Here is a 25,857-nt window from a genome sequence, read left to right as displayed (position 1 = left end):
CCTGATTGATACTGCTTAACTTTATGAGTGACTTTGGTGTTTAATTGGCAAAACTGGTCTAGTTGAAGATGGTGGTTTACCATCTTATCTTTGAGATACTCTATTGATGCTGAAGTCGTTGATTTTTGTTTTGGGCCATCTTTGCATTGTCATTGTGGGTTTATGTAAACATAAACTTGTCTTCGTATATTTGAGAAAATGGAAAAGTAGAAGAAGAAAAATTAGGAATTAAGACTTAAAAAAGATTACTTAAACACTCTTTTCTCTGACCCCTTTGAAGGCCAGCAACACATTGGAAAAGCATAGTTACATATTTTACAGCATAGTTGATAGAAAGAACATCAACTTTAGTCCAAATCAAAACCACTTTAATCTGGGAATTCAGGCCACTGAAATATGGAATAACTTCAAATCCGTAGCTTTTTATACATGTGGAACAGTACACTTTAAAGGAAGGTCTCATCGATTTTTTTTCTTTTGCAGGTGATAACCAGCTGCTGAGCCACCACTTGTAATGATTTAAAAGCTCTAGAAAGGCAATATAATGGTTAAGAGTGTGAACTTTGGAGCAGAAATGCTCCAGTTAGAATTCTAGGACTGGGTAAATTATCTGTGCACTTCTATAAAGTGAATATTTGTTTTATGTGAACAATAGATAGTTGATTGCCTGGTATGTAGCAGGCACTGGGGATGCAATAGTGAGCAAAATAAATTTTAGAATTCTAGTTTTTTAAGATTAACGTGTGGCTTTTGAACCAGGCACCTGGCACATGACACTCAGATGATTATTACTATTTTAATATCACTTTAATCTTTAAAAGTTTTATTAAAGAACTTTGTCTAGTCTAGCATTCTTTGTTAATACTTGATTGTCTTGTATTTTGAAGATTTATATAATACAGGAACTTGACATGGTATTTTATACATTGGAAAAATCAGTGGTATTTTTGTGATTTTTTTTGTTTTGTTTTTAAATTTAACCTATAGAAAAGTTTTGATTTGTATGTAGTTTCATCTTCAGAAGTTGCCATCAGAATCAAGCACACAGTGAAACTTTAAAATCCCAGATCCAAAAAGAGAACTTTAGCAAGTAGACAACTGTTGGGAGAGGGCACCTCTTCTACGAATATGAGGTCAAGTAGGCATGGATGTAATTGTGGTACTTCTTGTGTCATGTGCTTGTTTATTTTGAATTCTTTCCGAAACCCTCCAATTCCAAATACTAAGATGTAGTTATTTTTAATGAAGTGTTCATTGTCACACTATCTACCCATTGGTAGTTCGTTTGATCAAGCTTTTAAAATTTTTTTGTTCTAAAGCTTATGTTCTTGCAATTTTTTGTTGGAATATTTCTTAGACCAAGCAGCCTTATCAGACAATTTACTCTTTTTGGGTTTTTTCTATATTTATTTAGACCAGCTATAGTATAGTCTAATGAGGCAATTTATTAAATCACATAATGAAGACTGGGAACTCCAAGTTGGTGGGGGTATTTGGGAGCCATAGCAATTTTACTACTCCCATTAAACAAAATAACTATAGTGCATGTGTTTTGGGGAAGTTTAGAGAAACTTCACATTATATAAAATAAAATGTGAACCAAGCCTAAAAGCATAGCTCATGCTTTGAGTGTTCACAGTGTGTCAAAACTGTTTGAAACACTTGTGTTAACTCATTTAATTTTATAACAACCCAAGGAATCAGGTACTGTTATTCCCATTTTGAGATTAGAAATCTTGAGACACAGAGGTTTAAAAAAAAACAAACAAAAACAGGGTCATATCAGAGTTGGGGTTGAGACCACACCTAGGCAGTCTGGCTCCACAGGGTCACTGCATCATCATGTCATCCTTTAAGTGTTTGGTATTCAAAAAGGTTTTCTTTTGTATGTGTCATTCCAATGATAACTTGGTCTTAGCATCTACTACATACTAAATACTGTTTCTAAATCTTTTATGAGTATCATTTAATCTTTACAACCTGTGAGATAGATGCTGTTACTCCATTTCATACATGAGGAAGCATGCACAGAGAGGTTAAGTTACTTGGCTATAGTTACCCAGCTAGTAACAGATTCAAATCAGTCTTTCTCAAATCAAGCTCTTAAACTCCATGCTGCAGTGCTATGTTGAACCATTTCATTTCCTGTTTTATAGTTAGGTGAGTGAATCATTAGTCTTGATACCTGAAATAAGCTGTCTCTTCTCCTACTTAGCATTCAAATGGGATTTAACTTTGCTGTTAGTTTATAACTATTTTGTGAATTAAGTTTTTAGCTAACATGAGTTTTGAAAGTATGAGTGCATTTCTTTATGTCTTGTCTCTTCAAGAACTGAGAACTATCATATGTACCAGCTGATCACTTAAGAGTTATCTTAAACTTGACCCCAATGAGCCTGTAGATTAGAAACACTATATCTTACATGTGTTTCTTAGAAGATCCTCGAGACTTGTTTATTGCCAGCTAATTTAATTTGTAGGACAGTCGTGTGACTGAGGGGTGTTGATCATATAATGACCTCAAAATTTATTTCATTTGAATAATGAAGACTGACTTCAGTACTGTGTGCTTTGGTTTTGTCATGCTCACTTGCAGTGTTAATTCTAGTTTTGTTATTTGTATAAAGACACAGTTGAAAACACTTGCTAGCACTAGGAGAAAAACTTACTAGGTTTACCTATTGCTATTTTGTGTGTTAATTCATGGGTTTAGGTTGTCACTGGTTATATCTAAGATAGTTAATTCTTGAGAATTTCCCAAAGCATTTCACTTACAGAAGAGAGTAGGTACCTAGTATTGAGATTAAAATGTTCTCAGATTAAATTCTCACATCCTAGACTGGCTTTTGCATTCTATCATATGTTATTGTGTATTACATTTATACGTCACAATGTTTAGCAGAGTTTTTGAAAAATGTAGGTACACAGATGAGGTCTTCTTAGACTTACTGAGTTTTCTGGAAACAAGGCATAATTTTGAAGTGCTCCCTAAGGACATTTCTGGAGCTTCCCTCTGGCACAGAGTCTAGTCCCAGGGGATAAAAAATAAGAAAGCCTGTCATTACCGGTGAGAATCTTTGCTTTGAGTGGCAGAAGTAGCATATAAATACATGAATTGGGTGTTTACACCTAATACAGCTTACCTTTGATAGTATTATATACCAACTAGGGGAAACATTTATTTAAAAGAAATTACAAGAGGTGTCTTCATTCACATATCAGATTTGCCCATAAAGATGAGTTCTAAATATCTTTATTGGACTACATTTTGTCATTGTTACAGTGAGGTTTCTCTCTGCTGATTATACTTCCCTTTGCCAAAAGAAACCAGTGTTTTGAAATTAGCAAAATTAATTTTCATTTTTAAACTGGGAATTTTGTGTTCTTGATTTGGTTTTGCTACTAGAGCAAAGATCTCATTTGGATGCATTTAGTGAGTATTTTATTAGCCGATTTACCCTGTTAGATAAGATTTATTCTCAAAATATTTTATACTTTGCCGAGACATCTGATTTTTATCTCTATACTTTAAACATAATCATATTATTCAGAGACCTCTAACCGACTTTTCATAGTTGAATTTGTCGTGTTTAACCTTTTAGGCCTCAGTTCTGCTTGGGTACTTTTTCATTTGCAGGATGGAATACTTGTTCTTGTTAATCCCAACCTTGTTAAAATTTCATGGCTAATATATAATTGAATATTTTCGATCACTTCACCACTGTTCTTTTTTTCATATCTATAAAATGCCTTATTTGTTGTCATGGATCAAAAAGTTTAGAACCTAAATATCACTTATGTCTTTGCCCACTTAGATAATGCTACAAAAGAAGAGATTTGAATAATCTTAAATAACTTACTCTTTAATGCTGATCTAAAGAAAGAAAATGTTGGTGTTACTCATTTAAGCCATTCTTTGTAGCTTGTCTAATGAAGAAGCATGCTTGTCTCACCTATAATTACTACTAAACAGGAAGTTAATATCTTGTCAGTGATGTAATGACACATGGTACGCAGCACCTCCCCCTTAATCTTCAAGATAAACTTTTCAGGATTTCTCACAAGATGTTACATTCCAAACTAAAAAGATTTTAAAGGAGCTATTTTTTCCCATTCTTAAGTCTACACTTTTAAGAAATTGTTTGGATCCCAAAATCTTGCCAAGTTTTATTCTTCTGAAGTAACATTTGGTAACCATACGTTTCTGAGATGTTTGTTGTTTTCCTTCCTTGTTGTTTGTATGTGCATGTGGTATGTAGAAATTCCACAACATTAGTTTAAAATTTTTGTTTACTACATAGTAAACCTGATGTTTATAAGAACAATTAGAGCAGTTATTATCTGCCTGATTGGACAATTGTACTGAATTTTAGCCTTTCATTGTTCTAAATATATATCCTCATGTTGCTAGGTTGTAATGGTCCTTGAGGGTGATTCTTACCTCAAAAGTTCTTATAAATGCATTATTGTTTTTGTTCCCACCTCATGCTTTCATATCTCCCAGTCCTCAAGGTAGTATTTTATGTTGCTCAAAAACAGATTTAAGTTACAGGCAAGGGCTGTCTTTACCGTGCTGGTTTGCATGGTCATATGATGTGGTTCTTTTAAGTCAAATGGAAGTTTTGATAGAAATTAACTTCTGAAAAAACTCAAGAAATTACCTTTCAGTGAGGTCATGAGCTTTAAATTTTCCCAGAAGCAGTGCTAGGAAATGATCCGTACTACTGCTGTTGTTACGACCTTTGCGTGATGAAGTACAAGATGGATGACCCATTGGGATAACAGATGATTGTGAAACATGATGGTGATAATTATGGCACACAAACGTAGCCTTACCACAGTAATCATCTGAGTTTTTGGAAGAACGATAGAACTTGGACAAACTGGAATATGTTATTTTGAGAGTTATAGCTTATTAGCAAGAGTGATGCTAGAAGAGTGATTTGGTTATGTTGATGGCTGTCATTGAAAGTTTAGTGGGATGTTTAAATGTTACTAGAGGCATTAAATCTCACTAGAGGCTGATGTAAAGCTTGGCTACTCAATAGCTTTATTATTCACAAATCTTGTTATTTCTGTCTTTTTGGGGACAGCCAAAAAGGTATAAATTAGAAATTTCCCTATTTCCTTCCCTATCCCTTCAGGCCTTTAATGAGAGCAGACAAGAAAAAAATTAAGTATTTAGCAGTGTGTTTAGACTTCTAGGTCAGTGTCACAGTCTTCATGTTACATCTCCAGCAATCAACTCTCATAGAGACCCTATGTCCTGTAATGGTCAAAGCCAAGTGTCTTCCTCAAATAGGTTCTCTCTCATGAGTCCCCATTCCTGAAAGAACAGTCAGGCTCCTCATTACTGTTTAGTCACGTGCCTCCCAATGAGAGAACACACACTGGCTTAAAGTTCTGTCTGTTGGTTGCCTTTTAGAGAGATTTGCTTGACTCCTTTTCCTTTGTGTCTGTTTAGGCTTTTAAAGGGAGAAGGAGTATTTCCCAGTGGGGGAAGGCCTGAATTCTCACGCTAGCCAGGTGTGCACTACAGTGTTCAGGAGAGGCAATTCAGGGGAAGATCCCAAAAGATTTCCCAGAGAGCACACCATGGCATAGAGATGTCTAACTTTGGATTTTTTTATGATAGTACAGTTTCTTGGCATTGTATCCTCATTGTATGCCCTTGATCCATCTTAGTGTCTCTTCAAGGTGAGGGGGACCTATACCAATTACTAGTGTGTGCCAGTCTTCCCTGCCATTATTTTCATATTTCTTTGGTCTTAATAGTTGGCTAGGAGCCCACCTGGGTAATGCCATCCTCCCTGGAGGAGAAGCCAACAGAGTATGACGATTTTACATGTCTTATTATGTGTGTGCTGTTCTTTCAGGTCTTTGCCACTGTTCTCTACTAGGAAGCAAAGAGTTAACTTTATAAATTGTTTTTTGTTCCTAAAGCACATGAAACTTAGGCTTTAAAGTCATTTCATAAGGTAAAAACCAAAGACGATTACTTGTGAAAATTCTTTGAGTAGCTTCACTGGAAATTGATCTCGTCTTGGCAGTGGAATGGATATTTTTCTCATTTGGCTTTCATTTAAAGGCCATGTAACTTAAATAGTTAACACTAGATTCACATTGAATGTTGTGGTAAGGTCCAAACTGAATAGTTATGGAGAAGCTGATCCTAAGAAAATGTCAGTTTTCCATATCTTGTTCAGTCTGAGGCGTTTATTTCTTCAGTAGAATGGAGAGTTAAAAGTCAGTTTGCCAGATGCTGTATCAGGTTTTTTTAATACATCTTTTGATGCAAGGACACTCTTGAGAAAACAGCCTTCTTATAACCTATCTCTTGACCTATTTTTCAAGTTGTCTAATAGATAGACTATTTTGCTATCCTGCTCATATTGAAGCTTAGCATACCCTATAGTTGAACTCAGTCTTTTCTTGCCCTTAGTGGACATAAGGCCTATTTCCTTAAGGTGGTATACCGGTAAAATGCTTCGTATTTTGAGATGATGTTTCATGCCCAGGAATTTAGTTGATGTTCTCTCAACTGAATTACTGCTGGTTATCTATTCATCTGTGTTAATTATATATTATAGTAGGAATACTACAAACATAATGGTGAGGAAGGTCTGTGATACCCCACAAATTAAGTGTTTTTTGTGGGCATGTGCATTTTAGGGGCTTGTGGGTCAAGAGTTTATCATATTCTTAGAAGTCCTTGTTACAGATAGTGTTAAGAACCAGTGTTCTGAATGATATGTATAGCTTTATATTATAAATCTGAAAGCGTGCCAAACAGTGCTATATATTCTTAAGAGATACATACTTCGTAGTATATGAAAATGTGGAGAAATGGCAGGAACCAAATTTGGGATACTCCGTTGCCTCTTGGGGAAAGGAAGCAATCTGGGGAGTGCATGAGAGATCTTCAGTTATATATGGAGCATTTCTTAATTTTGAAGGAAGTATAGTAAACATGTTAAGCTTTACTTAACTATCAAGCTGGATACACAGGTACATGGGTACTTTCAGGATACGACTTAATTTTTAAAATTGTAAGAATCACTTCTGGTGTGCTACACTAGTAGGTACATTGAAAAACTAAAACCTTCTTTGTCTTCTGTTTAAAAACTGTTAGTGACTTCCCATTCCCTCTGGGATTGTCTTGGATATGATATTCAGGGTTCTGAAAAAGATCTAGCCCTGATTAACTTCTCTGGCCACAGCTGCTACTCCCATACTGTACCCTGTTGTGTCTCTGGTACACCAAACTACAAGCAAATTTTCACACACCTGACTTTGAATGAGTTTCTTTACTGAGAATGCTTATCTCTCTTATCAGGACACAGTTCAAATGTCACTGTTTTAGAGGCAAGGTTAGTGGTAGCTTTTCAGGATTCCTGATGCAGTTGAATGCCTTTATTTTAAGCACTTAGGTTGTTGAAATGTAATTTTTTTTGTTTTTGCATTATGCCTGTTTTTTATTAGCTCAGTATGTTGGGGGAGGTATTCGTGGGGGTTTTTTGTTTGTTTGTTTTTTAATCTTTGTGTTCAGGCCTAACATGCTTGACACCAAAACAGTAGTCTCATATAAATGAATAAATGTTTTGATGGTGAAGCTTTTAGCTAATGTCATACTTTAAATTTTAGAAATGGATTTTGGGTTTAAATTCACATCTAGTTTCTGTGAATAGATTGAAAGTTAACTCTTTACTAGACAGGCAGTAGCTCTAGGAACCACAGCAAACTATAATCTCAGGGCTGGAAATTGCCTATCTACATGTCATACCAGCTTTTTGTTTTCTCCATTACCCAGTGTGGCTCCCCCCCCCCCCCACCATGGAAATTCAGGGCACATGCCTGCCAACAGCTCTAGGTCACATCTTTATAGGTCCTAATTAGAGATGGAAGAAGTGTCCTTTCTAGTTTTAATTTGAAGAATCGGACAGATATAATGGACAGGCTGATAAAGTCAAGTCTTGGCTTTGGTTACTTTCCAACTCTTTGACCTAATCACTGAGGCTGAAGGGACAAATTCTGTGATTAGCCCTGCATAAATTGGTTTTTGATGGCTGACAAGTCACATCCTATTTTCTTATGCTATGGGCATAATAATAATATGACAGTTGTTTTTATCTTAGAGTTGAATGCTGGCTGATACCTGATTAGAACACCTGTTTTGATCCTTAAATAACTTTACATAGGTCATTTTTCAATGTTGAATTTAAAGTAGATTTTAGTACATAAATTAACTGCCCTGATTTTTATTTAAATCTTTTATTATTCAGAGATGACTTGTTCATGCAAAATAAGGCATTTAGAAATTATCTGAGTGATAACCTGCAGTTATAGGAGTAAAATGTTGAAATTCAGTGCTTAAGTAATTGAAATTATACCTTAACTCTAAAGGAGTGGTGTCAGCACATAAAGGTTTATCAATATCAGTGTGCAGAAAAACTATAAGAAATATTTTCTTAATTTCTTCATAATTAAAATGTGTAACTTTCAAGTAGGATACTGATGTAGTATTCTAGGTCAGCTTTACATATTAGTGAACTTTCATTTAAAATGAAGTTGTGTTTATATAACTGTAGGGTATTTTGTTATACCAGCCATCATTAAATTGGTTTTTATATAAAAATAACTGCTGGGTATTTTCTTCAGGCATTTTTACCAAATCCATTTATTCAGAACATAATGTATTCAGTACATAATTTGGGATAGATCAGTGTAAGAAACTCATTTCAGTAATAACTGAATTCAATTTCTTACTGGACATTTTTAGGTTAAACCACATGAAGTTGCAGTTTTTGTAGTTCAGATATGGCCAAATATTAGTAATTTTGTACAACTCAAGCTAATAACAAGGTTTCTTTAAAACCCCATCAACAAATATTCCTTGAATCGCTGACCTTGTGGTGTTCATGTGGTGTATCATGGCAGTGTAATTGCTAGATGACTGCATCATGGACAGCTAAGCATAAGGATTCATCACATAGGCGAAAGATTTATAGGGGCTAAGGCTTTACTATGTAGCCTATTTATGAATCAGTTTTGCTTTTTAATAAACAAATGATTTGACTGTCTACCCAGAAAATTTTGCTTTAGGGGTAGCTGGTATGCGAGTGATAAAACGATTCTGTAGTACTTAAGTACATCATGTGCCAGGTTGTATGCCAAAGTGCTTTAATTCTCATTCATTTTTCTCAAAATTTCTTTGCAAACAGACATTTGTAAAGATGATAAAATAAACCTAGGAAATAGTGGGTCTAAGTTGTATTAAAAGTCAGATTTCAGAGTGATACAGTATTCAAGGAGGACATACTCAATGTCCTTATTTCAGGATGATACATTTGGACATTTGAATTGTATATGTAAGTTTGTATTAGGGTTTTAGTAGCATTCTTGAAAATTTACATCTTTATCTTTTGTGGGAAAGAGGGAAGGGATGGTTTGGAATCAGTAAGTTTTTAACCTTAAAGTAAACTTTCTATGTTCCTTAAGGAAAGAGGGAATTAGGCTGCATAAACTAGCTTCTGGTTTCTCTTTTCTTTTCCGGTGTACTTACAGCGTAGAACTTGCTGTATAAGTTTTGGAGCATATGAGAATTCTGTGTTCATGTAAGACTATGGGATGGTGTTAAAAGTAGATTGCCATAATAAAGAAGTGGCTGATTGTGGAATGCAAATAATCATCGTATAAGACTAGATCTAGCCTGTGAAAAAGTTGTTTGCTCAGTAATGGAAAGTTGATTAAAGCAAGTTGCCAGCACTTTTTTTGCTCACATATTTCAGAATTAATTGATATTTTGTAAGTTTTTTTTTTTTTTAAACATACATGATTTCTTTTAATGCACTGTTTAACTCTGAGATAAGAGTTCTTGTAATTCCTACTGATCATACTCAAAAGTGTTTGGCATAAATTTTCTCCTTTTCTCCTATTCTTAACTGTTAAACATGAGAGGGTATATTTACGTGGTAAGCATATAGGTCTGATCTGATCTTTACCTCACCCTAACATTTTGAATCCTGGGATTTCTGGCTGTCTTAAGAACCTTTATAAGCTGTTGTGGTATGAAGCTGAGAGGCGCATTGGCAGATTGTATCAGAACAATTTTTTTCCAGTGTTCTTGAGATACAGTTGACATACAACGTTAGTTTTTGATGTACACATACTCATTTGATCTGTGTATATTGTGAAATGATTACTACAAGAATGGTTCTTAACTGATTATTGTGTTTTTATTTTAATGGAGTGAATCCAGACTGGTCATTCCTGAACAATTGGACATTTTCTGAAGTGCAATTTGATCATATGATAAAGGCAAATAATTGCTCTAGTTATTTTCCTGCAGTGTTGTATAGTCCCTGAATGTTCTTAGAAGCCCATTATACCTTGTGGGTCTATAAACTTATATAGGGATTTATATATAGATATGTAGCTACTTTATCTTAAATGTATTTTTAAAAATCTAGTAAAGAAACTTTATTTTCTTACTAGATAATCCGTATTTGTTATGCAGAAGTCATGGAAGGGCTAAGTACATATTTTTTTGTAAATACAAGGCCACATGGCATTGTGGAAACTGTATAGTAATTGCTAAGAGAAGACTTCTACCTAAATAAAGAGATAGGTACTTACAGAGTTGTGGTTTTACTAAGTGTTGTCAAGACAAGATCAAACTAAAAAGGGTGCCTGTCTAACCCCCTGAGAAATTTTTCAAGTGTAAGATCAGGTCCTTGGATAGTTTGGTTCAGAAAGAACAGAGGATTTAAGATAGTAAAAACGAGGGCCTGTCAGATGGTCTGAAAGTTGAGCAAATGATACGGATCTTGAGAACTGTCTTATGTAGGTTTTTAAGCTATGAAAGTATCTGATCACAATTTTTTTTTATTTGTGTAAGAGGACAGCTGTTTGTTCATATAATGATTTTCATATATATATATATACATACTTTCGTGCACCCCAGCCAAGATGGTAGTCTTGGGTAAATAACTACACCTACCATATCCCAGGATCTGGATTAGATTTACTTAAATGTTTTCTTCTTCTAGTAGAGTGTATTATTTACGTGAATAGTGATTGTGTGTCCTTAAGAGAATGAGGTGAAAATGAACTGGAAGGAGACTGTCTTTACTTACCATTTTCTGCCTTGGTGTAGGAACTTAGTGATTTGGCCCGTGACCCTCCAGCACAATGTTCTGCAGGTCCAGTTGGGGATGATAGTAAGTAACTTTCAAGCTGATTTTTATGGCTAATTTCATAAAAGCTTGTACATTTTTAGATAATAATAAGAGTTTTTCTTTTTTTAGTGTTTCATTGGCAAGCCACAATTATGGGACCTGTAAGTATTAAGAATTTAAAATTTTTTGCTTTCAATTGAAAATTTAGCATCTGTCTAGTTATTTTTAATTTAGTCTTCAGGTTTCTTTTATTACATCATAATTCTGTTTTGGATATGCCATAGTTGTACTTTTCTTTTGAAAGAAAGAGTAATTTAATGAATCGTTCATTTGTTATATATATTGTATGTGTTTGTCCCTGTTTTCTAGAGTATAGCATCTCTTACCTTACCTACCATATATCTCATCACATAAATCTAGTTTTCCTTCGTAGCAATATAAAGCATTATCACAGAGCTTCATATTATTTATGGAGCCATTTAATTTACCGGCTCTACCATGGTGTTATTTAAAGGTCCTGCTCTTCTGGGGTAACTGGCCCAAATCTAGCTTTAATTGCGTTATTTTGATACTTGATTTTTTTTTTTTCCGGAACTTTAGTTTTATACAAAATTTGAGTATCTTTAGGTAGAAAGTGATATTTTGAATACAGCAAAATTCCTTTCTATCCTGGGTAGATAAGAAACTGTATATGCTGGATAATTGAATATTCAGAATTATGGATACCATCTAAGAATTTCACAGAATTAGAACGCAGTAAAACATCCTGGGGTAAGACTGTATCTTGCACAATACTTAACTTTTTTTTTTTTTTTTTTTTTTTTTAACTTAGAAGGCACTTTCAGATTTCTATACTAAGTTATATGTGTGTCTTACTGAATTTTCTGCTTCCTTTTTTAATGGTTTAATCTCAACATAAATGACAGTAATGTGTTAGGGTGAGATAATGGTCATTAAGTAGACGTTTATAATTCTAAAAAGGAGAAATAAGTTGGCCAGCATATGGGTTGGATCACCAAGTGTGTGTTCAGCAGTTCTGATTTTGACATTTTTAATCCTTCTTTCTATCTCAACTAATGTGAGCCCTTACTATGTGCAGCCATGAAGGATACTAATGAACATAATAGAAATGATCCCTCTCAATCTTTAGGAAACTTAAAATCTACTGGGAGGCAGACAATTAAAATACAGGAACTAGGTAATATGTATAAAATGCTTAATAGAAGAAATTCATTGGAAACAGGGATGATTGAGATAGAGTGATTGTGAAATGTTAATGACCTAAAAGTAGGGAGATTATGAAACATTAAATTTAGAAGAGAAGGTGGTGTATTTAGTTTAATAATGTGAAGTGTATGTGGATTCTAATAAAAACTATGAAGTCAGGATTATTCATTTCCAATCTCAAGGACTATTTTTTTTTTCTTTAAACTTTATTTTGCTTTTAAAGTGCTGCTTTTTGTCTAATTGGTAACAGATTTTATTTTTAATAACACATTAATTAACTAGTGGCTTTACCACCCACTTTGGTCCATGAAGTGTTTTAAAATTTGGCCATGTTTTATTTAAAAAAAAAACAAAACAAAAAAACCTGACTAGGCCCTCTCGTTCTCACAAGCAATAGTAGCTTGAGATAGAGTAGCAGCTGCTTCCCTTTTTTAGATGGGGTTTGTCTGTCATAGTTTCTACCAGATCTACTGCATTTTGCTTACCTAGAATTTGTAGGCACTTAAAATTGCATCTTCTAGAATTTTTCCATTATAGATCACTAATTTTCAAAGCAACGAATTCAATAAAATACCTTATTATATCTACAAATAAAGCTCATTTTTTTGATCTAGTGGGTGCTTTACATAGTCTCATTATAAGAATTAGTTGTCAGTACAAATACAAAGAATTAGTAATCAAGACTTCCCGTTGGATGGTGTGCATAACAAACCAACCCTTAAAACCAGTGTGAAGTTTTACTGCTGGACTTTTGAGGCTTCACTTTACTGAACTGTTGTAAAGGTGTATACCTACAGCAAAATGAAAGTGAACCATAAATGAGTAGTTTATGCTAGTAATTTTCTGGAGAATAGAAGATAAAAAATTGCTTATCCTGACATTTTTTATTAGCTGTTTACTTTATTTGCTGCTTTTTTTCTAAATGTTTTTTATTTTATATGCCTTTCAGACTATGGCTGTATCAGCAACCTTTTAATATATTTTAATGACTTAACAGTTTTCTCTTAAAAAGAAAAAATTTGATTTTGAGAACTATTTAAATACCTCCTGATTAACAAAAACAAAAAACATGTTTATACCACAACTGCAGTTTTGCTTTGGCTGCATTATTTTCTGAAATGTACTTATTTTCTAGAGAGATTAATTCTCACTGTATAATTTCAAGGAGTATTCAAAGGTTATAAAAACTCCTGCAAAATACCAATCTTGTGCTCTTTATAACTAAGCACCTAAGTTTAGTTGCTGACTTGTAAATAGTTAATGAATTACTCTTACTGTGTAGTCAGTAAAACATCTCGTGTTATTTTGGCTTTTAATTGCATCTTTGTGTCAAAACATCACAGTTTGATTAGGAAAATATTACTTTATTTGTTAGTATGCTACCCTATGTGGGATGCAGATGTGACCCAAAACAACAGAGCCAGTGAGGTAATAACCTGTAATTGCTGATTTGCTGGAAGAACAAATGATAACAAAATTGTTTTTGCTTTGGAGTATTTCTTTAGGCCAGTGAGAGAGATGACTGCCACAAAACTAAAGATTCCTGACCTTCTAAGGAATAGAGCATCTAATTTAAGTTTTAGTAAGAGAAACTATGGAATTTAAGTGAATTATAGTCAGGAAATGCTCTTGGTTATTAAAAGTTAGGCAAAAATGGCTTGGTTCTAAGAATTATATGCTGGCTTACTCTTTTTAATGGTGAGATACTTTGGAAGCACAAATACTCATAAAAGCTAAACCTTTGAAAGAATTGAACATTGCTAGTTATGTGGTTTTTAAACTTTGGTTGCCTTTTCATGATGCGTTGAAGAGAAACTAAATTCCTTACCTATTCTAATGTTTACATGCTTGATTTTTCTTTAATAACTGGAAATGAAGTTGGCAGAAAGAAATGTTGTGAAATTATTTGGAGAACCACACTGACTTGTAATCTATGATATAGCCATAGAAGAAAGTACAGGCATACCTCAGAGATATTGTAGGTTCAGTTCCAGATCACCTCAATAATGCTGGTATCACAAAGTGAGTTGTATTCTTTCTGCTGGTAACAGGTCTTGGCTTCAGTTGGTTTTTCTGTTTTTTTAAGTGTAGTAAAATGAGGTATGCCTGTACCGTAACTGAATAATGTAACCTTTGACAGCCTGAGCAGCAGAATCAACTTAAAAAAAAAAAAAATCTGAAATAAAATAATTGGTTCATTGGTATTTTATTGGTCCATAAGCATTATTTCTTCCACTTATGTTGTGTATTATGTTATTTCCTGCAGAATCTAATGGTAATAAAAACTCTTCTTAAGTACTTTACTCTTTAAGAAACTTTGTAGTCTAGTGGAAGAGGGAGAATTAAGTAAAAAAGTAACAGATATGTGTGTTAAAATGTATACATACAGAGGTATAAGAGAAGGGCAGCCAGCAGAATGGACTGAAGGAAAGGCTATATATTATGTATGGTCTTGCAGAAAAGATTATGTCAAGCAGTGGAAAAAAGAAAATGTGAAACATAATTATTTTATGTGAAGCATTGAGAATATTTTGGTGGAAAATAAGACAAACTGGATTGGTGGGAACCAGATCATAAAACATTCAGAGTGCTTAGGAGTTTGAACTTTATCTTGAAAGCTATGCTAGATTTCAAGCAGGGGGAATAACTTGTTGTGTCTCAAAGAAGACCACTTAAGCAATAGGGTGTGGGACAAATTACAGGGAAAAGCCAGAGTTAAGGCAGGAATACCAGTAGCAAGTCATTGCCATAATGGTAGACAAAAGGTAGACTAGCCCTCCCTTTTCCATGGGAGGATATCTTCCAAAACAAACCTGCCAAACCTTATACACACACACACACACGGGTTTTTTCCCCCTATACATACATATCTATGATAAAGTTTAATTTATAACTTAGGCACAATAAGAGATTAGAACAATAACAAAATGGAGCAATTAAAACAGTATAATATACGAAATTATTTGAATTGTGGACTTTCTTAAAATATCTTACTGTACTGTGTACCTTTTCATGTAAAAGTAAGTATTTGGGGGGGGGGGGGCACTTTTCTTTGGCCTACCCAAATTGCAGCATCCCTACTTTTGCCCCTTGGGGTCATTATTAAGTAAAACAAGGGTTACTTGAACACAGGTGCTGTGATACTGAGACAATATCTGACACCCAACATATTAATGGCCATGGAGCGTATACAGTCTAGCTGTGCTGGACAGAGGGATGAGTCATGTCTGGGGTGGGATCGAGTGGGACAGCACACTAAGAATGGCATGTAATTTAAAACTCATGAATTTGGTTATTTCTTGAATTTTCCATTTAATATTTTCCGACTGGGTAACGAACTGCAGAACTGAAATCACAAGGGAGGAACTACAGTAGTTAATATCTTGAGCTAAATAAATAACAGTGGCAGTGGGTATAAAGGGGAGAGTAGGATAGATAAATTCCAGAGATTTTAAGGATCATTAAGATTCAGTAACTACTTTGAGGAGATAAGACAGTCAATGAGATCCTGGTTTCTGGCCTTAGGATTGTGGTTGGAGTTTTGGACACATGAGATATCCAAGTAGAATATTTATAGGCATTTGAATATATGTCCTGCAATCAATAACTACATTAGAGAAAGACTCAAGAATTACCAAAAATAAGTATGGGTCAGGAGATAAAAAGAAAATGGATCTGCGTGAGTATTAACGTTGTAGGGTTGCCATAGCGGAAGATTACTGACAACTGAGCAGGAGCGGCATGGAACAAAACTAGGGTAGATGGTTTTGAAAGAAGAGGTCCAATAATAAGCTTTGGATTTCTAAGATTTGGGTCAATTTACTGATCAAAGTATTCCTTTTTTTTCTTTGTTATATTTTCTGTTTCCTGACAATTTGTGGTAAATTTGATGTATACCTCAGATTTTTAGGTGGCATAGTTTAATTACTTCTGCATCTTGGTGGTTTTACCAGTTAATTGCTCTTTGCTTTGGTGGAATTTTAGTGTAGAAAGTATTTCATCTTATAAATTCTTTTTTTGAACTGAACTGAAATGAATATTGGCTATGCCTAAATCTCATTAGATAGCCTTTATTCAGAAGCAGTCAGATATAGCACTTGACTATATGAAACTTGGAATAAAAGCTTAAACAACTTTTGGACTTGGATTTTATTAAAAATTTTAGGTTTTTTTAAAATTGTTAAACCGTATGCAGTAGAGACACATTTTCAGTATTATCTTATGTTGTAAAGGTATGCTATTTGAAGCATTGATTCCTGGTTAATATAGCCGTATTAACAAAGACTTGTTAATCTAATAAATTCGTTTCTGATGTTTTGCGTTGTTGTTTTTTTTTCTATACTTCTCAAATGCTTTGCAGTCTTTTTTTTAATTAAAATTTTGTAAACAATATGAAAAGGAGGGAGTTTGGTGTAGGAAGGACTGACATTAAATTGTTCTTTCATTTCCTAATTGTATGTTTCTTTGAATGTGATTCTTCATCAGTAACTTGACCTTCTTTAAATAGGTATACCCTGTTCATTTTTCATATCTGTAACATTTCATGTCTCTTTACCAGACTATAAACCTATCAATATTAAGGGATTTTTCTGTATGTCCCTTATATATAGAAGAAAGATTAATTTGAGTAGTAGTTTAACTATTTTACCAAGTTCTGGGGTTAAATGAGGTACATTAAAGTGTAAGAACTGTAAAAGTTTTTACTTGCCCAACACCCAGAAAGGGGCGTACTGAAAAGGTACTCTTAGTGCTGTATGCATACTCGAGTGGAGTGGAGTGGATGTTGGTAATAATTCAGTCACTCTGCATTTTAAAATACATCTTTGCCTGTCCAGGAGTAATAAAACAACTTCATATTTTCTTTTACCTTAAAATCATTGATTAGGTCACTAACTTCTGTCACCACTATTTGATTGGTGTTGATCAGTGGTTTTCGTAAGACCTGGGTTTGAATCTTGGTTCTGTGATATACCATTTGTACACCTGACTAAATTACTTATTTAAGCCCCATTTTATTCATCCATAAAACAGGGACAATGTTATCTTTTTCTTGGTATTGGTTAAGTTAATGTAAAACCCTAGCAAGTAGTTTCACTCAAATGTTGCTTCATACTGAAATTGTATGTAATATTTATTTGCCTGGGGAGTTCTTCGTAATCAAGTTATAAGCAAAAGAGCAAAGGAGAAAGAATACTGCTATAGCTTAAAATTTTATTTTCTGTTAAAATGGAAACATGAACATTCCACATTGTTTTCCAAATCTAGTAATCCTGTGTATTGATTTGCTGTAGAGGATTCAGTATACTTTTGAAGAAAAAACTTCCATGCTTTCAAATGAGGGGTTTGAGGGCCAATTGAGAATTAAACTATTTAAAAACCTGATTGTTTCTGTTCTGCTTCTATTGAAGGTAGTCATATATTATCTATGATAGCTGACATTTTGGTTTGCCAGTGGCCAGAATAGTACAAAGCCATTTGTGTATACTTGACTATCATTCTACCAATGTAAGAATTTATTTTCAAATTATAATCTGTTAAAATATATTGTTATATAGACTTTATTGCTAAGTGTACTTTTCCTTTGTGAGAATAAAGACCTAGAACACTTGTGTTCTGGATAGTTTTTAAAATATTTTTGGTGATTTATGTAAAATGGGATCTAAGTAAATTAGGGTTCATTGTTCTGTAGTAAATTGTGATTGTTTTTCCATTAATATGAACTGAATTTTAGATAATTTAGCCTTTTATTGCTGTGTAAATAGTAGGTGATTTGTTTTGTATCAGAGAAATGCTTAGAAAATAGAATTGTTATATATGGATTATTTAGCAATAATATTTTAAGTATCAGTTAAGCATATTTTTCTTTTTACAGAATGACAGCCCATATCAAGGCGGTGTATTCTTTTTGACAATTCATTTTCCTACAGACTACCCCTTCAAACCACCTAAGGCAAGTTTTTCCCCCCAAATCTGTTAGTATAGATTTATGCTTTATATCAGAGGAATGTATCATTCTTGGAAATAGGTAACAGACAGCTGTCAGAGAGGAGAAGGGTTGAGAGGCTGGGTGAAAAGGTGAAAGGATTGAGGGGGAAAAAAAACATTACCAGAGGGAAAGGGGAGTGGGGGGGGGTATAAGAGAGTAAAGGGAGGAGGATAAATGGTGATAGAAGGAGACTCAGCTTGGGGTAGTAAACACACAATACAATATACAGACAATACACTATAGAATTGTACACCTGAAACCTATATAATGTTATTAACCACTGTCATTCCAATATTTCAATAAAAAGGAGAAAAATTGAGGTTCTGCATAATTAAGGCTAAATTGGTATATGTCTGTATAATGGATAAAAGTAAATGAGGCTGAAAGTACTGTATTTTTCAGACTATAAGACACACATTTCCCCCCCCCAAATTTGGGAGGAAAATGGGGTTACGTCTTCAGTCTGAATGTAGCTTTACCTGGCTCACAGTGGGGCGGTGGAGTGGAGTTTTTTCTTCCTATTTTCCTCCTCCAAAACCTAGGTGCATCTTAAGGTCTGAAAAGTGGGGTATATTGAGTTGAGTCACTGAAATAGAATTCTGACTCTTAATCTTTAGTTAAAAAACAACTAAACCTGGATTTGAACTTTGTAAATGGAGATAAGAATTGCCTTATTTTCAATGTTGTAAGTCTTGAATATACTGTGTGGAATTTTTTTTCCCTTTTATTACTATTCTAATACAGATTTTGTGTTATTAACCCTAGTATTTTGTAAAAGATTTCCAGTGTTCAACTTCAGTATACATTTTCACATACTGCTACAACTTATACTGTGATTGTGTTGGAGTTTAGATAGACTATAATCATTTTGGGATTTGAGTCTACATAAATAACTGAATAAATCTATCAAAACATTGATTTGCTAAATGCATTGAAGTGGACTGGTTTACAGGTATCAAAAACATACGGCCCTTGGCTTTTCAAAGCAGTTGGCACAAATACATTGGCTCTTGACTATAATCATCTTCATCATCTTAGGGGTGCAATATGACATTTACTTTAGGTATGATATTCAGAGGTGTACACTATATTTCATGTACAGTGGAGATGCAAACAAATACATACTTTTGCAACTCGATGTCTTAAATGAGTTGATGTATAAATTTTGGTTTACAATCAGCAATTCCTTTCTTAGTCAATGTTAAAATAAAAATGGGGTCAAAGTTAACCTTCAGAGCATCCTACCATGTCATTGAGAATAACATTTTTGCCCCAAAGTTGTGTTTTTCATTTTAATAAGAAGGGAGCCCTGAGGGGATCTTGGTCAGAATATAAAAACCGGTCTCTCTAATTTTTGGTCATCTTATGTATATAAATTAGGTTTTAGCCCTTTGATTTTCTCTAATTGTGACATTTTAAGTCTTGCTAAAAATCTTCTACTTAAGTTTAGGATGCTTATTTTTATTTGGGAGAAAAACCTAAAGTTTTGTGTGTTTGTTTTTTTTTAATTTTAGGTTGCATTTACAACAAGAATTTATCATCCAAATATTAACAGTAATGGCAGCATTTGTCTCGATATTCTAAGATCACAGTGGTCTCCTGCTTTAACTATTTCTAAAGGTAAAATATTTTTAGAGGAATAGCCTTGAATTGCTCTGATTTTTCTAATAGTTAAAGGAGTTTTCATCATGGGCCTATTTGTCTGAATCTTTAGTATGCCAACTTTTGGTGGGAGGTAGGGAAGGAATAATAAGTTATATAATCTTTGCTCTTTTTAGCAGTATTGATTGAAGAAATTTCATGGGATGAAGTTAAAATTCAAATTAGGGCATTGGGGCATTATTTGCAAATAATAGCAAATAATAAAAGCAAAGTTTATTTTCATTGATTCCTGTAGTATTTTTCTATCTCAAGCCACTCGCACATCTCACTTGTTACTTTATTGTCTTAACTAAAAATGGTATATCTAAATATAATGGCACTTTTGTATCTTGAGATTTCTATTGTAGGACAATTTTCGTTTTGCTTTTCTTTTTCTAATAAAAGGCATTTTGAAAGAAACCTTTAATTAGCCTTTTAAAAAACTTTTAGGAAAGTATTGTGAACATGGTAGGTTGTTCCTACTTAATAATAGTCTGAAAATTAGAGAATCCTCTTGGAAGTCTTATCTAGATTAATTCTGCTCTTCTACTTTTAATAGGGATTTTTTGTATTATGTGTCATCTTAATAGGTTGCCCAGTCTCCATGTGAATATCCCAGATGGAGATAAAGAGTATCTCTCACCTTTTTGAGTGACTCCGGTGCCTTTTATGTCACTTTTACCCCACAGATAAAATCACATACCACAAAACTGTTTAATGGGAAGGAAGTCTGCCTTCAGTAATTTTCAGTTTCTGGTATTGGCTTAGCATTCCTTAGGTTCATAAGTTTGTACAATGCATTTGAATCTCTTTAAGGGGTGGTAGGTATAACGTTTCTCAAACTTAAACTAGAATCATTTTTAGAGGAGAGAAGAACAATTTGGGTTAATGCAAGAGTGACATAATTTTAGACCTATTTTCACCATTATGGATACATCCGTTTTTCTTTCAAATTAGGTTCTCTTACCACCAGGTACCTGGTATTATGAATACCTTAAATACTAGTTTCCCAGTTTTTATCTGTGCCTCCTGCCCCTGCACTTGGATGTGAAGTTACATTTTGTGTAATACATTACATTAATGTTTTTTCACACAACAGGCATTTAAAATGAATTAGATAAAGAGTATTGAAAGCTTAGTTAGTAATAGACCTTAGCGTTGTTTGATTTAGCCAATACTCTTGGATATATGGTCTCTGCCTTATAAATTCAAGGGGACAAAACATAGTCTTGTGAAACCTGCCTGAGAGCAGGACAGAGAATGGGTATCTTAGTATGCTGAACAGCTAAGAATAAAATGGTATGGATGTTCCCCAACTATTCTTACTCCAGTTACTTTTTTCCCCTCAAGAGTACCAAGAAACTCCAGTGACTTATATTCTAATGCCACTTAATTATTTTTAAAAATAACAAACTAATTTGCCATTATTTGACTATATTGGAACTCCTGAGTTTGGCAGGTTTATAGCTAGTACTAAACTGAATCCCAACAAAACTCTATTTTTAGCATTTATTTCCCGGGAGCTTGTCTCCTGTGAAGCAAAATATCTGTAAATCTTTATCTCATTGAGATTAAGATACAAACTAATAAAAATATTTTGAGGATTGAGGTTTATAATACATGTTTTTTAATTTTATACTGTTGTGGTCAGAAAAGATGCTTCATAAAATTTCAGTTCTGAATTTATTGAGACTTGTTTTGTGGCCTAAAATGTATCAGGAATGTTCTATGTGCACTTAAAACATGTATCCTGAAGTTTGGGGGTAAAATTTTCTTAAATTATCTAGTTGACATTTCAGGCCATTGTTTTCTTAATGATTTTTCCACCTGGATGATTTATCCATTGATTTAAATGGGTATAATAGTGTTTTTAAATATACTTTTCTTTATCCAAATTCCTGATAAGTAACAACATTTGTTTTCTTGCAGTTCTTTTATCCATTTGTTCACTGCTATGTGATCCAAACCCAGATGACCCCCTAGTGCCAGAGATTGCACGGATCTATAAAACAGACAGAGATAAGTAAGTATGTACTAGTTTAAGAAAATAATGTAAAGCTTTTTGTCTTAGTTAAATTTATACTCTGCTTTTAAGTGGTAATGCCAAGAAGACTTGATGCTTATTTTCTGGTAAGATGATAGTAATTTGTAGGTTTTAGTTTGACAGTGAAGAGCCCCTCCAAAATGTTTTATTTTTCTAACCTGTTCTATATTTCGTCACTTGAACTACTAAGCCTTGGGGAAGAAAGCAATTCTTCATCCCAGTTAAGTTTTTGAAAAAAATATTGGTACTATTGTAACAATTTCATCTAAATTTCTCAAATATTTGAATTATTTTTATGTACAGCCTCACCATTATAATTTTTGTATTATCATTAATGCGAAGTATACTTGTTCAATTAGGTACAATAGGTTAGCAAGAGAGTGGACAGAGAAATACGCTATGTTGTAGGGTAAGAGGATCTGCACTCTATGGTGCGCTTATTCATGGTACTGCCAGCACTTGAGTGCTGCATGCTCTAAGGCACTGTATTGTATTAACTAACCAAAGGTAACCAATGTGGCAGTTTTCTGAAAACTGTTCCTTTAACTGCTTGATCTGTTTAGCGTGAAAGCATACCCAGTAGTTGTTACTGCTTGAGAGTACTGTATTTTTGCATGACATAGCAGTTATATAGCACTAGTAAGAAATGGAAATTTAGTATCTTTCAAAACTCCAAGGTGTTTAAATTTTAATTTTAAAATTGTTATATTTTAAACTTTATACCAATAAAGTACAAATTTGAACTACATCACCAATACTATATGGAATGTGGTGATGTAGTTCAAATTTGCCAAGATAATAATGTAAGGGGAAGACTTTTAATTAAGCCTAAGCATCTAAACTAAATCTTCATTACTGACATGCATGCATTAGTGTCAGCTCTACTTTGTGGCTCCCTGTATGCTAAATGAAACCATCGTTTTAAAGTGCTGGCTTTTTGAGAAGGTATCCTTAAAGGTAACCATGAATTGGTAGGAAGAACTTCTATACTTTAAGTTGAGAAAGTGGTTGAACCCTGTTTAGTTCTTGGTTTGAAATGAAGTTAGTTAATACTTCATAAAGTTCAAACCATAAATACCTAAAAGTTCTCCTGTGCCCTTGTATATTCATTTCTTAAAGTCATCATTAAATTTTTTTTTTTTTTGTAAGACAGACTATGGCATGAGTGTAAAGGGGGGAGATGATGGTATTTACCAATATTTGTGATCTTCCTCAATAATAACCTTGCTTGTGAGTGAATTACATGTTGATCTTTTTAAGCAAAGATGCTTCTAGTAGTACTCCTACAGACTCCCGTTCATGAGGTCTGAAGAGTGGGGCTTGTTAACTCCAATCAACACGCTATTTAAAAATGACGTGTGGTTCTAACGAACCATACCACTCAGAGCCACCTCCTCTTGAAAACTGTTCTTTTACCATACTCCCCAATGTCTTAATCTTCTGCCAGTGCCATTCTCAAAGGCGTTTTCTTTTCTGGTATTACCCAGTGTCAAGTAAAGTCCTAGGATTCAGGTAAAATGGTTTAGTTAACAGTTCTAGCTTTGATGGAAATTTCTGTACATGTACAGAATGTGCACTGTTCTGACATAACTCCATGATGAACTGGAGAATAATTTTTTTAATGTTAAAATTCATTGGAATGGATACTAATTATAGATTTTCTAAGAACATTAGCTCAGAGAGATAAAAGGTCTTTGATTTTTGTTAGCCTTCCCAATGTCGATGCCACTTTATTTTATTTGGTGTAAAATGCTACTTTTAGTGGGGAGCTTGGGGAGGGGGGCAGGGAGCATAAGGCTCTCATTTTCCGCAATGCTTTGAGTGCCAATATTTGTTCTCCCAGTTAGCTTTATGCCAGCTATAGCCATTAGATGACTTCATGACAAGTCTGGAGGTAAAACAGAAGTTTTTCCCTTTTAAGTATTTTTTATTTCAACTTTTAAAATACCATATTCTTTTATTTTACAGGTACAACAGAATATCTCGGGAATGGACTCAGAAGTATGCCATGTGATGCTACCTTAAAGTCAGAATAACCTGCATTATAGCTGGAATAAACTTTAAATTACTGTTCCTTTTTTGATTTTCTTATCCGGCTGCTCCCCTATCAGACCTCATCTTTTTTAATTTTATTTTTTGTTTACCTCCCTCCATTCATTCACATGCTCATCTGAGAAGACTTAAGTTCTTCCAGCTTTGGACAATAACTGCTTTTAGAAACTGTAAAGTAGTTACAAGAGAACAGTTGCCCAAGATTCAGAATTTTTTAAAAAATGGAGCATGTGTATTATGTGGCCAATGTCTTCACTCTAACTTGGTTATGAGACTAAAACCATTCCTCACTGCTCTAACATGCTGAAGAAATCATCTGAGGGGGAGGGAGATGGATGCTCAGTTGTCGCATCAAAGGAAGCAGCATTGTTGTAGCAGCATCCATTCTTGTATAAGCCTTCCACTGTTAGAGATCTGAGGTTACATGATATACTTTATGCTCATAACTGATGTGGCTGGAGAATTGGTATTGAATTTATAGCATCAGCAGAACAGAAAATGTGATGTATTTTATGCATGTCAATAAAGGAATGACCTGTTCTTGTTCTACAGAGAATGGAAATTGGAAGTCAAACACCCTTTGTATTCCAAAATAGGGTCTCAAACATTTTGTAATTTTCATTTAAATTGTTAGGAGGCTTGGAGCTATTAGTTAATCTATCTTCCAATACACTGTTTAATATAGCACTGAATAAATGATGCAAGTTGTCAATGGATGAGTGATCAACTAATAGCTCTGCTAGTAATTGATTTATTTTTCTTCAATAAAGTTGCATAAACCAATGAGTTAGCCGCCTGGATTAATCAGTATGGGAAACAATCTTTTGTAAATGCAAAACTGTTTTTGTATATACTGTTGGGATTTCCTTCATTGTTTGACATCAAATGATGATGTAAAGTTCAAAAGAGTGAATATTTTACCATGTTCAGTTAAAAGTGCACAGTCTGTTACAGGTTGACACATTGATTGACCTGATTTATGCAGAATTAATAAGCTATTCAGATAGTGTAGCTTTAGTATGCTGCACATGATACCGGCAACCCTGGAGTTCATAGATGGACTTGGGACCCAGCAGTTTTGAACATGTATATGGAGTTTAGGAAATTTATTTTCCAGGTGCAACCCCCATCGAACTAAATTTTTTCTTTATCTTGTACACTTGACAGCTAAAAAACCATAACATGGGAGTAATAATGGGTTTAAATTTACAAAATAAAGTGCTGTTTTGGTGTGGGAGTTGTCATGAGGCTGTGTTGAAGTAACTTTTAACTGTGGGATATTGAGTATCCATTGAAATGGATTTGTTCAGCCATTTACATTAATGAGCATTTAAATGCAACAGATATCATTTCAGGTGACTTAACATGAATGAATAAAAGTCAATGCTATTGGATAATTTTTTGTTTGACAAGTGCTATGTGTGCCACTAATTTCTGTAGTAACAAGGGCATTATCATTCTTCACCCTTCCTAATTCTCACCCATATAGTTTTACTTCTTTTTTCCTAGTTATTTTGGTTTGTCCATTGCTTTCTTAAAATCCTGTATTCAATTTGTAGCACGTCTGTGACTTTTCTCCACTTCCACATTTTTGCACTGCTTACCTTATGTGCAATCTGACTCCTTGTCTGCACAGATGTGGAAAGCTAGATATAAAATAAATGTTAAAGCTTGATTTTTATAAACATTTTAATATGTAGTTTGGACATGATTTATTGACTAAGGTTCTC

The 25,857-nt window shown here is 33.9% G+C and overlaps 1 protein-coding gene across 9 annotated transcripts in view; it reads left to right on the top strand.

The window, feature by feature from the left end:
• Window positions 1-25,524, top strand: part of UBE2D3 (ubiquitin conjugating enzyme E2 D3) — a 28,433-nt gene extending 2,909 nt beyond the window's left edge. For all 9 annotated transcript variants that reach the window (XM_024574728.3, XM_024574731.3, XM_053922513.1 and 6 more), the window contains exons 3-8: window positions 11,156-11,219; window positions 11,307-11,338; window positions 18,277-18,354; window positions 19,905-20,010; window positions 21,961-22,054; window positions 24,044-25,524. In XM_024574728.3, the coding sequence (XP_024430496.2) occupies window positions 11,156-11,219; window positions 11,307-11,338; window positions 18,277-18,354; window positions 19,905-20,010; window positions 21,961-22,054; window positions 24,044-24,089 (420 nt within the window). In that variant the 3' untranslated portion in view covers window positions 24,090-25,524. The remainder of the gene's footprint in view (window positions 1-11,155; window positions 11,220-11,306; window positions 11,339-18,276; window positions 18,355-19,904; window positions 20,011-21,960; window positions 22,055-24,043) is intronic.
• The last annotated feature ends 333 nt before the right edge of the window (window positions 25,525-25,857 follow it).

This window comes from Desmodus rotundus, chromosome 4 (assembly GCF_022682495.2).
Source record: "Desmodus rotundus isolate HL8 chromosome 4, HLdesRot8A.1, whole genome shotgun sequence".
Classification (NCBI taxonomy): Eukaryota; Metazoa; Chordata; class Mammalia; order Chiroptera; family Phyllostomidae; genus Desmodus; species Desmodus rotundus.
This window is presented reverse-complemented; position numbering and strand designations above follow the sequence as displayed.